Source organism: Ictalurus furcatus, chromosome 1 (assembly GCF_023375685.1).
Source record: "Ictalurus furcatus strain D&B chromosome 1, Billie_1.0, whole genome shotgun sequence".
Taxonomy (NCBI): Eukaryota; Metazoa; Chordata; class Actinopteri; order Siluriformes; family Ictaluridae; genus Ictalurus; species Ictalurus furcatus.
Genome location: NC_071255.1, coordinates 12,766,317 through 12,781,886, shown reverse-complemented (window position 1 = coordinate 12,781,886; position 15,570 = coordinate 12,766,317). Strand labels below are relative to the sequence as shown.

The 15,570-nt window shown below is 36.9% G+C and overlaps 2 protein-coding genes across 2 annotated transcripts; both read right to left on the bottom strand.

The window, feature by feature from the left end:
* Positions 1-52: 52 nt before the first annotated feature.
* On the bottom strand, positions 53-7,831 carry si:ch211-149k23.9 (germ cell-specific gene 1-like protein). Its single transcript, XM_053626519.1, has 7 exons — positions 7,756-7,831; positions 5,114-5,329; positions 2,783-2,953; positions 2,524-2,571; positions 2,256-2,408; positions 2,030-2,141; positions 53-865 (listed from the first exon to the last, which is right to left on the bottom strand). Exons 2-7 carry the CDS (start codon positions 5,322-5,324, stop codon positions 496-498), a joined length of 1,065 nt encoding a protein of 354 aa, XP_053482494.1. The 5' UTR covers positions 5,325-5,329; positions 7,756-7,831; the 3' UTR covers positions 53-495.
* On the bottom strand, positions 6,944-14,327 carry atg12 (ATG12 autophagy related 12 homolog (S. cerevisiae)). The gene is made up of 4 exons (XM_053626556.1): positions 14,070-14,327; positions 11,424-11,560; positions 11,222-11,284; positions 6,944-8,470 (listed from the first exon to the last, which is right to left on the bottom strand). The coding sequence occupies exons 1-4, from the start codon at positions 14,185-14,187 to the stop codon at positions 8,411-8,413; spliced, it is 378 nt and encodes a 125-aa protein (XP_053482531.1). The 5' UTR covers positions 14,188-14,327; the 3' UTR covers positions 6,944-8,410.
* Between the last annotated feature and the right edge of the window lie 1,243 nt (positions 14,328-15,570).

Below are 15,570 nucleotides of genomic sequence, written 5' to 3'. Positions count from 1 at the left end.
TGTGAATAATGTGAGCATGTGTAAAATAAATAATTCAGCTGAGAAAATCACATCTGAAAAATGAAACCACATGCCCCACATGTAAAAAATGAGCACATAAAAAGAATCATATGAAAAACAAAACGTGATAATAAAAAACACAAGACCTACATGTGAATAGTCTAATACATGAGAAAAAGTGTCTAAAAATCTAAGAAATGTGTACATTTCACATGTAAAACATGACTTGGGATTTATTCATACTGTGGGAAAACACAAACAAAAAAATCAAGAGCAGTTCTATAAAAAATAACAGCAAATGAATTCTGTAAATGCATTCACTGTGCCCTTATCCAATCTGAGTGTAATCCATTCAAGGTCTCATGAAATTTCATTTCAAAGAGAGCTCAGAATCCAGACTGAAACGTCAACCAATTTATCATGTAATCTGCATGTAGAGACCCTCAGTGTCAGTATTTCACACCTATTTTTTTTTTATAAGTTACATAGCTTACATTAACAAGGTGAGTCTGTTTCCTCTCTCTCCATGGCCTTTTCCATTTCATCCATCTCCCTCTCGCAGTCCTCACACTCCTCAGGTTCACATCCCTCCATCAGCACCAGCATGGGGATGTCCACCTCTGCTTTCACTCCCACAGTCTCATGCTTTAGCCACATACTATCCATCATCCCATCAGGACACTGCTGTAGGCCACTGATAGAGTAGATCCCAACTCCTGAAACCACCTCCTCATAGGAAGGAGCCACGCGGGCTTCCTCAAGGCGCAGTCTCTGTCGACGGCGAATCTCAATGATATTCTTGGTGTAGGAGTTGAAGGTGAGGACAGCAGCACCCATGCAGCAGCTAAAAGACACCCAGGCCATGCTGAAGAGAGAAATGGAACAATTCAAAATGAAAATATAAAACTGGGAAAAGAAGAAAAGTTAAAGCAGATGAAAGGGCAGGAAAACATAGCTATAAGTCTCATGAAGGCACACCATTATTACTTGAGGAGGCTGAAAAGAGCTAACCTGTCCCAGAACCTGATGGTGAATTTCTACAAGTGCTTTCTAGAAAGCCGTTTGACAAACTGTACCAGAGCCGAGCAAATGGCTCTACAATGGGTCATCAAAACAATACATCACACCATAGAGAACTAACACAGACAGCGATGCCTAAAGTAAGCAGCTAGAATCATCAAGGACCCAACCCAACCCACCCCAGCAGTGCTCCGTTCACCCTCCTACTATCTGGTAGGTGTTATAGAGCCATTCACACCCACACCAGCAGATGCAATAACAGCTTCTTCCTGAGAGCCATTTCAGATGTGAACTCTGAACTCAAGTTCAACATCACCAATGATTCCTATGTACAATAAAAAAAAACAACTCAGGCATATGTGGAATATGTTTGCATGAGTTTGTGTCTTGTGTCTGTCTTATATGCGCAATATTTGTTTTTGTCGTACTTTTGCACTGTTTTTGTACTATAAATTGTATTACTGGTATTGTTTGTTTATTTATTGTCATTTGTATTGGAATGTTTTCCCCTATTTGTAATTTTTGTAATTGCATTGGCTTGGGATGGGGGAGGGGGGGGCACAGAGAATTAATTTTAGCACATTTGCCTCTCACCTCTGGGGTTAGTGGTTCAATTCCTGCCTCCACCTATGTGTGTGTAGTTTGCATGTTCTTCCCATGCTTTGAGGGGTTTTCTCCTGGTAGTCTGGTTTCCTCCCAAAGTCCAAAGACATGCGTTGTAGGCTGATTTACATTTCCAAATTGTCCGTAGTGTGTGAATGGTTGTGTGAGTGTGTGTGCAATTGTGCCCTACAATGGGTTGGCACCCATGGGGAGTCCCCTGGGATAGGCTAAATGACCCTGTGTAGGATAAGCCGTGTAGAAAATGAACGGATGTATGGCTTGGGATGTCTCCAACAGCGTTTCAATATAACTTTTAATCCTTGCAAAGGGATACCCTATTCTGAATAAAATCATGTCACTGGGTGGATCTGAAGTGAATATTAATGAAATGGATGAGTACACTTACGCGAAAGACCAGCCATAGTCCCAGTTCTGAGGTCTCCAGTCTTTGGGGCCTATAATCACAGTCAACTGGAAAACTGTGGTGTACATCATGTGGGCCACCATCCCAATTAGGCCTAAGAAAGATGCGAAGGGCATAAAGCACTGAGTAAGAAGTAACAAATTTTTAAATGCTTCTTTTGCACATCTTATGAATTAAATAACAGCAGAGCACTGGGTTAGCCTCGTACCCGACAGCACAGTGCATAAGGCTGCAAATGCATTGATTTTGAGTGCATGCATTTCTTTATGAGAACAAAGAACCTCCAGCCACATCAGCAGAAATCCCATCCCCAAAAGACTGATGTATAGGAACTCGGATATCATAGACAACCAGAGAACACCTTCAACAGACAGCCAGAAAGAGGGAGATAAAAAGGTGAGAGGCTTCACCCAAATACATGATATACTTATAGGTATATAGATGCAGACATTCATGCATAGAACCAATATTCTCACCATGCGTATCTTCAGGGGTTAGATCTATAAACCTGCGGCATCGCTCCCCTACAGAATAACAGTCAAAACATTTCCTTCTAAATTAGCTTTATGGGCAATCTAATTTTAATCCTTACAGTATGTCTATATATAGCAAAATGTAGGCCAATTGTCACCGATTACCATATTCCCTTTTTCTCCACTCATCCTCTTCTTCCTTCTCACTCTGTGTTTCATGACCACTTTATTACATGTATTTCCCTTGCTAAGGGGCTCTTACCATCAGTATGTTTCTCACAAGATTCCCAGAATCCTGCATGGAAGTAGCGAAACATATACTTGTCCTCTCCCGTTTCCCAAATGTACTGCACAGCATTAGCCAACTGTGCCTGTTGAGTCTTAGTAAGCGCTTCTCTCTGGTTTGGTGATATTGTTTCATTAGAGGATAGTTCTGGAGAGACAGAGTGACTAAAGGTCAGATATCTGAAGTTAGAACAATGCCAAACAATCTCTTTCAATAATATCAGTGAAGTCAAGAACTTGTACTTTATCTAACAAACAGAGTGCATAATCCCTTGTGGGTAAAATCACATAGATTTGACATGTGATCAATATTTCACCATGTTATGCCCTGAAATTGTAAATTCAAGTAAGTACATGTGAAAACAATCACATGTGAAAATAACTCATACATGGAAAAAAAATAACATGTGAAAACTCATTTGTGTAACAGTAAAAACATGCATGAAACTAAAATAAATGGGAGAAAGTACACAGTATTTGCAAAAAAAAGCTGAGTAAAGAAAGAAAGAAAGAAAGGTACATGAAAAATAAAACCATATGCACTGTGTGAAACTGTAAAAGCCACGTGTAAAATTCACATGTAAACTTCATGTGTCCATTCTGTAAGAGTGGATAAACACTTAACTACTTGTTATATAAATGATCAAATATTGTGCCACAAATGTCAGTGAAAAGGATGGATATTTCTTAGTCACCGAAGGAAAAGTTTATCTCTTCTCCAAGGTAATGTTGAATCCTTCACTTCTTCCATAGTCTCAAACTGGAAACTAAACAATTTCCATTTCATTTAAAGCCTTATTAAATTCCATTCATTCAACCAAATACTCAACTGCTGAACTATTATTCTGCCAAATAACAGCACACTTAACCAGTACACATGCAATCACTGTACTATAATGTACAGCTCATATAAGTTATGACCTGGATGCACAATTCTCTCACTTAACAGGGCATCATGTTTTTGTCCAACTCTTCATTTAATCAGATATTTGAATGGGATTTGGGAGCTTAAGCTTTAGGTTTAATTAATATCATCTCAGAGAGCAATTTAGAAGATCAGAGGTAGTGCCAAAACCTGACCAGCTTAAAACACTACAGATCAGACAGATTAAATGCATTTCAATTATGGTCATGTACAATCTCATTTAAAATCTCACGTGTATCCATTGTAACCCGCTTATTGTATGCACGTTATGAACAGTAGTGAGAGAACAATCTGCACTGCAAATCTAAGCTGATATCTAAGCATGTGAAAAATTTTTAAATATTGTCAAATTTACATAATAATTCTTATTATGAGAACACTACAAAACAAATAGAAGTTTATTAATCCTATTTCTGGACATTCTACTAATCATAAGATTATGAAATTGTCTTATTTTACTGGTAGATAATTTAGCTTCTTTCTACACATTCTACACTTCTTTCTATGCTCACATTTTGGATATTAAACAAATGATATTATATTATAATAAAGGTAGTCCCCATTATTATTATTATTATTATTATTATAGTTTTAGTAATACTACTACTACTACTAATAATAATGCTTTGAATAGAAAGTTTTAATTATTAAATGTGTAAATATGATGTGTAAATAAATATGGAATATTTATTTTGTACATTAATTTATATTTCACATTTCATGAAGGTTACTAATATTTCTGGAAGGCACTATAAAAATTTCCTGGAAGGTATTATGAAATTTCAAGGTTGAATTGATCAAAAATGTCACATTTGCCCTGAAATACTCATATCTGGGTTAGTATTGTGACAGTAAGACTCACAGAAACCTGATTGGAGTAATAAATAACCTGAGCTGAATTTTTTTTTTTTTTTTTTTTTAGCTTAATTGAAAACAGAAACTGAAGGCTTGTTTTGTTGATGTGTGGTTAATTCTATGTTTCTTAAAGTTTTGTGGTTCTTTAGTATCCTTGGCTTTGATGTCTTAGGGTTTGATACTTATACAACTCTAACAAGTGTGACAAGGAATACACTGAAGACTTCTGAAACATTACATTATTGATACGTTATTTCATGTCACATGTATTCTTCTTGCTTAGCTACTGGGGGAAAACTATTATTATTATTATTATTATTTTAGTAGTAGTAGTAGTAGTAGTAGTAGTAATAGTAGTAGTAATATTTCTTGCTGTTTTCAGTAACTAAGCAGGAAGAAATTATCAAAAATGTGCATTATTATTATTGTTGTTCTTTGTGATTTCATCAGTATGTCTAACTAGAACTTGAGCTAATTTGCACATCACTCTTGCTGTCTTCATTCTGCTGTTCTCATACTGGTTGTTACCTGGTTGTACTGTGCCCACTGTAAAAGGTTGGCTGTTGTTCTGGCTGCATTTCGCCATTTTAACAGGTGAGAGGCAGAGCGGTTTCACCACTTTCTGTGTTCCCTCACACCAGTAGGAGGTGCAAAAGGCCAGCACAGACAAAGTCAGGGCAAGGGAGGTCAAAGAGAGGCAGAGAAGTGAGCGGGAGCGTCGAGGCATGTGCTCCAACATGGTAGCTAAAGCAAAGAGAAGACCAAAGCAAGCCAATTATGATAATTATTAATTGTTTGTTAATAGGTTTGTTGGGGTGGGGACGTTTCTGAACTGGAAATGGGTATATACAGTGGTAAAAAAAAAAAAAGGGATTGTCAGAGGGATAAAGAAACAGTGGTAAAATGGATATATACAGTGGTAAAAAGGGATTGTCAGAAGGATAAATAAACAAAGGAGATCAATCTAGAAAGCAGTTTGGTGCTTCCCTCTAAGAGAACATGTGAACCAACACCATTCAGAAAAATGTTCTAGAGCATAACAGAGCTAACATTTCCCTGTAATTTCATGTGTCTGTGTAATTAAATTTAAAGATATATATATATATATATATATATATATATATATATATATATATATATTTTTGGTATTGATATTCCAAATCATTATTCTAAAAACGAATAGCACAAGCATGGATGAAAACGAAGTTACTAACAAAGTCACTCACCATAAAAAAGAGGAAAGAAGGAAGAAGCAACTCATATTGTGTCTCACTAGTTTCCCCTTAAGATACCACATGATGCCTTAAATCAGACAGCTTCTGAAATTACAGTGCTTTTCAGAATTATTGGCACACATCATGAGTAATATTTAAAACAAAACAAAACAAAAAAAACATATGCACTCATTTAACTTACATACAGTGGCATTCTATAGTTTTATTTAAACATCCTGTTAAAAATTAGTAGTGCAATATGTTTAAAAGCCTGGTTTTGTAATTATTGGCACCATTACAATTAAAATTTTGTGATATTTGCCCTAGCGTGAAAAACAGCATTGAGTCACATCCTGTAGTGTACAACAAAGTTGGAAACACTTGTAGAGGGATTGTGATGCACTCTTCCATATATATGACTTCCCTATTCAATTCAGATCCCATGTTTTCTCAGTACGGGTCAAGTCCAGAGACTGAACTGGTTATTGCAAAATGGTGAAATTTGTGTTTATTTAAGCAATTCTGTGTTGATGTTTGGCTCATCATCTTAATGAAATCTAACAGGTTTTGGGCTGGGCATACCAGGTGTTTCTCCTTGTAGGCCATCCCCATTTTGGTACTAAACAAGCTGATTGTGTTCATGACTCAAACCCACAATGCCAACTGTTGTTCTTGCTTGGTAAAGTTTAGATGCTCTCATGAAGGGCTTCTTTCTTGCAATGCTTCTTGCAATACAGCTTGTTGTTATGCAAGTGGCGTATAACAGTGGCATTAAACTTGATTAATCTTTATCACTGCCTCTTCCACTTTATTTGATATACTTTAGGTGTTATCAATACTTTTGGCACATATGTTTGAAGATAAATAGTTTCTGTTTTTGTTTGGGTGGAAGATTTGAAAAAATTAAATATTTTATACATTTATTTTTGCCCATAGGTGCCAATAATTCTGGAAGACACTTTTTTTTTTTTACTCTTCTTCCCCAAAATGTAAGCTGTTGGGAATCTGTTGAAACTTGAGACTAATGTCGCATCATTGGTGTACAGTATATAGAAGTATAACTTGCTGTGTGTAATAAAAATTGGAGTGGTTTCTGATTAAATTATTGCTTAAGTGCTTGCTTTAGACCAAAATGTACAAGTAATCTATATTCATATTTTATTTGCTGGTGTGATGGGCACATCTGACTTCTTGTTTTTTGTGGTACCATCTAACTGCTGTACCCAAATTAAAGAAAGAAAGAAAGAAAGAAAGAAAGAAAGAAGGAAGGAAGAGAAAAAGAAAAAAGAAATAAAGAAAAAGAAAGGAAGGAAGGAAGGAAGGAAGGAAGGAAGGAAGGAAGGTCAGGTTATGAAAGTTATTACATCATACATACATTTGAAATCTTGCAAATACAGTCTAAACACATAATGGCTTATATTAATTGTTAGTACTCCATATATGCTTATACTAATAATACATGTACACATTTTAAGACATTCGAAATCAAATTGAAATGACTGATAATTTTGGACTGATTTAAACACAAACTTAATTCTTAAAATATCTAAACAGGTTTCTGTCAGTGCAACCCATCAAGACTTTTGGGTCTTTATCAATTTGTCCAAATAATCCTATCATAACATTATGGAAAAAAACATTTTTGATAGCCTGCTATCAAAATGACTTGTTGAAAAACAAATATCTTCTACACATTGTCATTAATAAATGCATTTGAAAAAAATCAATAATAAATTACTCAAATACAAATGAACACTTCTGAATAAAACATGTTTTAGAGAAATTGCTGAGACACAGAAATTATTATAGTTTTTTTGTTTGGTTTCTGGAGTGAGCCATAAGTGCAGGTTGAATCTCTATCAGCCAGATACATAGCACTATTTATCCCAATAAACTGAATAAAAAAAAACTGTTGAGCTTATTAAATAAACAATTTAAAACATGATCCTTTCCTACCTCCAGAAACAAGTACACAATGAACAATTGTGTATAAACAGTTCCCTTCCCAGTCCACCCTTTGTCTCTGTTTCCTATTTTCTGGGAAGACAAGAGCAGAAATGGCCCTCAGCCATACAGCCAAGCAGCCAACATGCCTTTAGCCTCTCACACTTGTCAGGATTTTCCTCATTTTCTCTACATGCCTTCACAAATCTCCTCCTTTTTGTAATCCCACCATCTGTTAGTCCATCTTCCTTTGCGCAGACATTCATTCCTTCCATGCTTGCTGTTGCAACAATGCAAAGGCGACTGCACTTGAGCGTAAATCACTTGCTGGGCTTTCTAAATAATCCAAACATTAACAAGATTTAACACTACAGACATTAGGTGTTTTTAGGGATATGACATCTGTATGGTAATCCCTTGTTTCAGCAATCAAAGAATATGCAGAAAGAGAAATCTAGCAAAACACAATCTATCAAAAAAGAAGAAGGGTTATACAGTTTCATAATAATTTATTTACATTTATTACATAAAGACAAATAACAAATAATTAGTCATTATAAAAACTGATGAGAACACTAATTGTGTGTGTGTGTGTGTGTGTGTGTGTGTGCGTGCATGAGTGTGTGTGTCTGTGTGTGTATGCATGTGTGTGTAAAACGTTGAAAGGTCATCCCCAGGCTTGTGACTTGCAATAATGAAGGACAAGTTTCCCATCACTGCCAAAACACTGAAAGCATAAAAACAGAAGAGACTATTTCAGAAACTGCTGATTCTCCTTAGATTTTCTCATACAACAGTCTCAAGAGCTTACACATGAAGACCACATGAGGTTCCACTTCTGTTAGCCGAGAACAGGAATCTCATGCCGTCATGGGAACAGACTCAGCCAAACTGGACAGCTAAAGACTTGAAAAAGACCAGGTGATTTTTATTCCTAATCTTCACCTGTCCAGTTTGGTTGAGTCTGTGCCCATGATTGCATCAGATTCCTGTTCTCAGCTGATAGGAGTGGAACCTGATGTGGTCTTCTGCTTTTGTAGCCCATCCAATTCAAAGTTTGATGTTTTGCGCATGCTGAGATGCCCTTCTGCTCACCATAGTTATAAAGAAGGATTATGAGTTACTACGAGTCAGTACGAACCGATCTGCCATTTTCCTCTGACTTCTCTTATCAACAAGGCGTTTCCACCCACAGAACCGTCAACCAGTCCATTTTTTTTTGTTTTTCTCACCACTCAAATAAGTCCATCGAGTACCAACATCCATGTCACGATCAAAGTCACAGATCACAGATTGTTCTTCATTCTGATGTTTGAGGTGAACATTAACTGAAGCTCTTGACCTATATCTACAGCTGATTTTTTGCCTTGTGCTGCTGCCACACGATTGGCTGATGTATACTGGTGTTCCTAATAAAGTGGACAGTATGTGTGTATACACATTTAATGAAGTTGGTATACTTGAACAAAACTACAAGGAAAATTATCTTTTTCAATCATTTACTCAACATAAATATCAATAGATGTGATATTCTTCTGTGGAAAAAGTAAGTACAGCCTTGGGCTCAGAAGCTAGTATTGCCCCGTTTAGCAGAAATAACTTCTTATAGGCATTTTGCGTAATTGTCCACCAGGCTTGCTGGAATTTTTGACCACTCTTCCATACTATGTTCTTTCAGTTGGAAGATTTTTGAGTGTTTTCTTGCATGTGCTAACTGTTTCAAATCCCCCACAACATTTAAATGGGATTCAAATCTGGGCGTTGACTACACCATTCCATAACCTTCAATTTCGTCTTTTTGAGTCATTCCTTGGTGGATTTGCTAGTGTGCTTAGGATCATTATCCTGTTGAAAGGTCCACTTTCAGTTCAACTTCGACTTTCAGACACATTATCTTCAAGCACTCTTTGATATGAGGCAGAATTCATAGTTGAATCAATGAATGCAAGCTATCCAGTCCCTGAGGCAGCAAAGCAACTCCAAACCATAACATTTCCACCACCCTGCTTCACAGTTGGTATGAGGTGCTTCTCCTGAAAAGCTGTCTTTGGTCTGCACAAAACATGTCTGGTGTTACTATGGCCAGACAACTCAATCTTTGCGTCATCCGTCCAGCGACCATTATTCTAAAAGGCCTGGTCTTTGCCTATATGCTCATTGGCAGACTGTAGTCTTTCAAAGGCTTTTCCCTGGCACATCTCCCATGCAGGTCATATTTGTGTAATCTCTTTCTGATTGTAGAAGCATGCACTTTGACACCAACAGTTGCAAGACTCACTAGCAGATCCTATGATGAAATTTTGGGGTTCTTGGAGACTTCTCTTTGCACCAAATGCTCTGCTTATGGACTGAATTTGCTGGGACGGCCAGCCCTGAACAAACTGGCAGTCATTTGAAATCTGCGCCATTTATAGATTATTTTCCTTACAGTAGAATGATGTATTTCAAATAATGTGGAGATCTTTTTAAACCATTTGCCAGACTCATAGGCATCCACAACCTTTTTTCTGAAAGCCTTACAGAACTCTTTATTTCTTGGCATGATGACACCACACACCTCAATAGCAAAGGGAACACCAGATACTAGATATGAGGGGTATAAATAAGACAGGTTCCACCTTCACTCCCTAAGCAGGTTCTGATTACTGACACACAATCTTGAAAACCTGATTCTAATTTTAGGGATTTGAAGGTGTGATAAATATAGGGGTGTACTTACTTTTTCCATGTGACTGATAATTTTTTTGTTAATTTAAATTGTGAAGATTACTACAAAATATAATTGCATGCCATTTGATAGAGTGTAGGCACTGTTTCAAAGAGGATCATATGTTTGCTTGTCCAAATATGTATTTAAAAAAAATAATTTAAAAAAATCCATGGGGTGTACTTATTTTTTCACATGAATATATCTGCTTTGTGACCAAACTCATAAAGGGCACAAACTCTTACACTTAATTTACATATTTACCCTGCACACTTGAAAATCACAGTTTATTTAATTTATGTATCAATACAGGTTGTTTTTGAGTTTTGAAACCTCGTGTCTGACTCCTTTTATGTTGTGGTTGAGCCAGTATCATCACTCATTACATCATCTCGTCTCTACCAATACAGACAATATCATCACATGTAACAGATTACCACTCATTAGGAGTGTCTTAAAGAAGTAGGAAATAATGTGACCTGTTACAAACCACACTGTGTTTGTCATGACATGCCCGTAGACATGCCTGTCAGATGACAGAAATGTTAAAAAAACAAAACTTAACCAATATGCAATGAGTCACAGAACAAATTTCAGATTATGAACATTACACTTATTACTTAGCAATACTGTACTCACAAATAATTTACAGAACTCATTCAAAAGAATGTTTTGGTTTCAACATGTCCATCACTACTTCCTAAATTAATAATCCGAAGCATATATGCACAGAAATAAGCATTAGTTATTTCAAGATTGTCTAACACTTACCTCAAAAAGGACACCAACGTCTTGATCGGGTGATGGCGCAAATGACTGATTGACATAAATAAACTGGACAAAAAAAAGGTGGTGCATAAGACAATTTCAATTGACAATTTCAACAACTCAATTTCAACATACTGCATAATGAAATAATCACTTCCTGACATAATATCACTGTATGAACTCTGTGTGATGAAATGAATGGTACCAGTTGTTCGTTGGGCTCGAGTTTAAGAAAGCGTGAGATGAACTGAGAGAGAGACTGAATAGTCCTCCCTCTCTCTACTGCCCACTTCTTAGTCTTCATTATAGGAGTGTCTCCTACTGCCTTCAACAGCACATCGACTGGAAGAGACAAAGACACAGACGCAGGTAGGCCTGCTGTTATTACTACATCATAATTATCTAACTCCAATGATATTGCTCATGATTCTTTGAGCTGATTGCAATGAACTGATCCTAAGTTCGGGTTACTGTCTGTGTAGAGTTTCACATGTTCTCCCCATGTCCATGTGTGTTTTCTCCGGGTTCTCCGGTTTCCTCCTATCTATAAGATAAATTGGTTATGCTACAATGTCCTTAAGCGTGAAAAAGAGTGTGTGTGTGTGTGTGTGTGTGTGTGTGTGTGTGTGTGTGTATGTGTGTGTGTGTATGTGTGTGTGTGTATGTGTGTGTGTGTATGTGTGTATGTGTATGTGTGTATGTGTATGTGTGTATGTGTGTGTGTGTGTTGCCCGGCAATGGACTGGCCTCCCATCCATGGCGTCATTTCTGCTCTTGTTTCCCTGAAACCCTGATCAGGATAAAGTGGTTATTGAAGATGAGTGAATGAATGACTTAGCCATTATCACTAAAGCTTTTTCTGTTGATGACTAGGATATAGCTTGTAACATTAGCATTATTTATTTACACAGTTTCTGCTGTTACATGTTTATTGTTTAGCAACCTTTTTGTGTATTTCAGTAGTAGTTTTTATATTTTAGTTACTACTGGGAAGAGGTCCTCCCTTTGTAGTTTTGTTTACAGTAGAAAAGGCAACACAAATTGTATTTACTTACATATAAAATCTTGATAAAGAGCTTTTTTTTTCATAAGGTGTATAGCATTTTGCAATTAAGTGAACTGTATAAAAGCTCCATATAAACAGCAAAAACCTACAAACTTTTAACCTCAATGTTTGCATCACCATAAGCCAGGCAAAATTTAATCAGTTAATCAATCCAAAATAGTAATGTTATTTAAAGTCATATTAAGAATACTTCTCATTTAACAGTTCCTTCTTTCTGGAGCGTCTAGCGTGTGTGGTGAATACCAAATGTGGCAGGTCTCTTAAACCAAATAGAGGCCTCCTTGTTTTTTTGTTTGTTTGTTTTGTGTGTCTGTTCTACCCCCGTTAAAAACACTTGGATATTGCATAGCAGTACAATAGATGTTACTACTTAAAATAATAATAATAATAATAATAATAATAATAATAATAATAATATATACACATACATTTATATATATATATATATATATATATATATATATATATATATATATATATATATACACACACATATATGTACATATATGTGTGTGTGTACATATATATATATACACACACATACATATACACACACATATATATACGTACATATTATATATATATTTACACAAGCATCCTATAAAAGACTGTTTACTACATTATCATGGCTTATTTAACTTTATTATCTTTGCCTCATTGTTTACATGTATACACTTGCGAGTTACGTCAAATGTTAACTAGAGTAGCTGTTAAATTAAATTAATTAAGATATTAGCTTGTTGACCTTTTTGTCAATAAAAATCATATCAGGCAACATTTAACTTAAAAGCTTTATAAAGCTATAACTTCATTTCTTTCTTTCACCGTTAATACACATTACTGCTTGAGAGTTAGCACACTAGCGTCTACAACAGGGGTCCCCAACACCCGGGCCGCGGACCGGTACCGGTCCGTGGGTCATTTGGTACCAGGCCGCACAGAAAGAATAAATAACTTACATTATTTCCGTTTTATTTATTATCTGAGTCTGAACGAGGTTTTATTTTGAAAAATGACCGGATTCTCTCCGTTACATCCGTCTATGACGCACTCTTGACGCATGTCAAGACGCTTGTCTCGGTCACGTGATACGCTACTGCTAAAAAATAAACCCACAAGCTAGCAAAATGAGTGAAAAACAAACATCTCTGGAAAGTTTCTTTGCGAAGGGGAAAAAGGCCCAGTGATGAGATAGAAGAAGAGCCTACGGCCTTCCAAGAAAAAGAAAGCTGCATTTAACAATACCAGGAGTCCTACTTGAAATATGGTTTTATCGCGACAGGTGATTTCCACACACCAAGCCCGCTCTGCATAATATGTGGCAACCGGCTCTCTAATGAGGCAATGAAGCCTTAAGCCAAAACTGCTCCGCCACTTGGAGACCAAGCACCCTGTATTAAAAGACAAGCTTTTTGAGTAGGAACAAGGAGAACAGAAGCAAATACTGAGAGCCACCATATCAACAAATGCGAGTGCACTGAGAGCATCATACTTGGTGGCTAACCGTATTGCTAAGGCTAAGAAGCCTTAAAGGCCGGTCAGTGAAAATATTGTCTGATATTAAACCGGTCCGTGGCGCAAAAAAGGTTGGGGACCGCTGGTCTACAACACCATCAGCTCCACTATTGGTTAAAAAGCAAAGAATTCTGACATTTCATTCGCTCGCCATCCTGTCAATCAAGCATCGCGGAAGTAGCTCCTTCACCGATCACAAAAACATCACGCTATCAGGATAACTAGCTGGCTTCTCCAATACACAGCTTAAAGTGTAGATAAAACGCATACTCTTTTTCTTCTCCTCCGTCTTTGTAGTATCTCCAGAATCTGCTGCGACATTCTGTTGATTCTGTGTAGATGAGTCTTCTTTTTGTGGTTCTGTGGGAGATTCTGCGTTGTCGGACATTCTCTAGCCTGAAAACATTATAACCAGAGTGCGCGGAGAAAAAAAAAGAAGTTTCAAAATAAAAGCCCCAACGCGTCGCCTAATAATATTTAGACGCAATAATAATAAATGAAACCCGCAAACAAAAACAAAACCTAAATGACTTAGGAATCTACAACAGTTCCTAAGAGTAAACAACGTACCTTGAGATTTTAGCTAACAGTGCAATTGCAAAGGTTCTTCATCTTTACCAAAATCAATGCACCACAGTTTGACAGCATTCCTGTTTTTGTTGTTGTTGTTGTTGTTTTTGTGCCTGTGGTCGTCTCCTAAATTGTTCGTTCATTCATCTTCAGTAACCACTTTATCCTAGTCATGGTGGATCCGGAGCCTATCCTAGGACCATTGGCCATGAGGAATACACCCCAGATGCCAGTATATTGCACACAATCATTTGTAATTATGGGCAATTTAGAGTAGCCAGTTCACCTACTGGCATGTTTTTGAGAAGTGGGAGGAACCCGGAGAACCTCGAAGAAACCTACACAAATGCAGGGAGAACATGTAAAACTCTACAAACATACAGAGCAAAATCACCAGTGTTGATTTGACACCCACAGTGTTGAATTCACACCCTACAGTGTTTATATAAGTCCATCGGACTCATAAATACATTACTATACAAAATACAATACTCATTAATACAACACCAGGGATTTTACTGTGTAGTAATCTAAGCTCAGGATTGAACCTGGGACCATGGAGTCTTGAGGCAACAATGCAAATTACATTGTAACAACTCACTTTAGGATTAAAGTAGGAGGATTAAAATTGAAACTACTTGATTTAATCTGCAGATTGTTGATCTCAACTGCCAAAATATAGGACAGACTACCAAAATAGGAGAATTTAGCACAGACAACTATACTGTATAGTACTGTATACTGTACTGGTCTAATTCCAACATTAGGTTGATGATGATGTTGTAAATAATGACATGAGGCAACTGGCATACTGGTGCTCCCTGTCCATGTTGTAAAATTATGGTATGAACATGCACTATATGGACAAAATTTTGTGGACCCATCACACCCACTTGTGCTTGTTAAACATCCCATTCCAGATTTAGTTCCCCCTTTGCTGTTATAATAACCTCCACTCTTCTGGGAAGGCTTTCCACTAGATTTTGGAGCGTGGCTGTAGGGATTTGCTCATTCAGCCACAAGAGCATAAGTGAGTTTAGGCACTGATATCGGGTGAGAAGGAATGGTATGCAGTCAGTGTTCCAGTTAACCCCAAAGATGTTCATTGGAGTTGAGGTCAGGGGTTGAGGTCAGGGCTCTGTGCAGACCACTCAAATTCTTACACACAAACCTTGGTCATATAGTGTAGTATCTTAGTTGG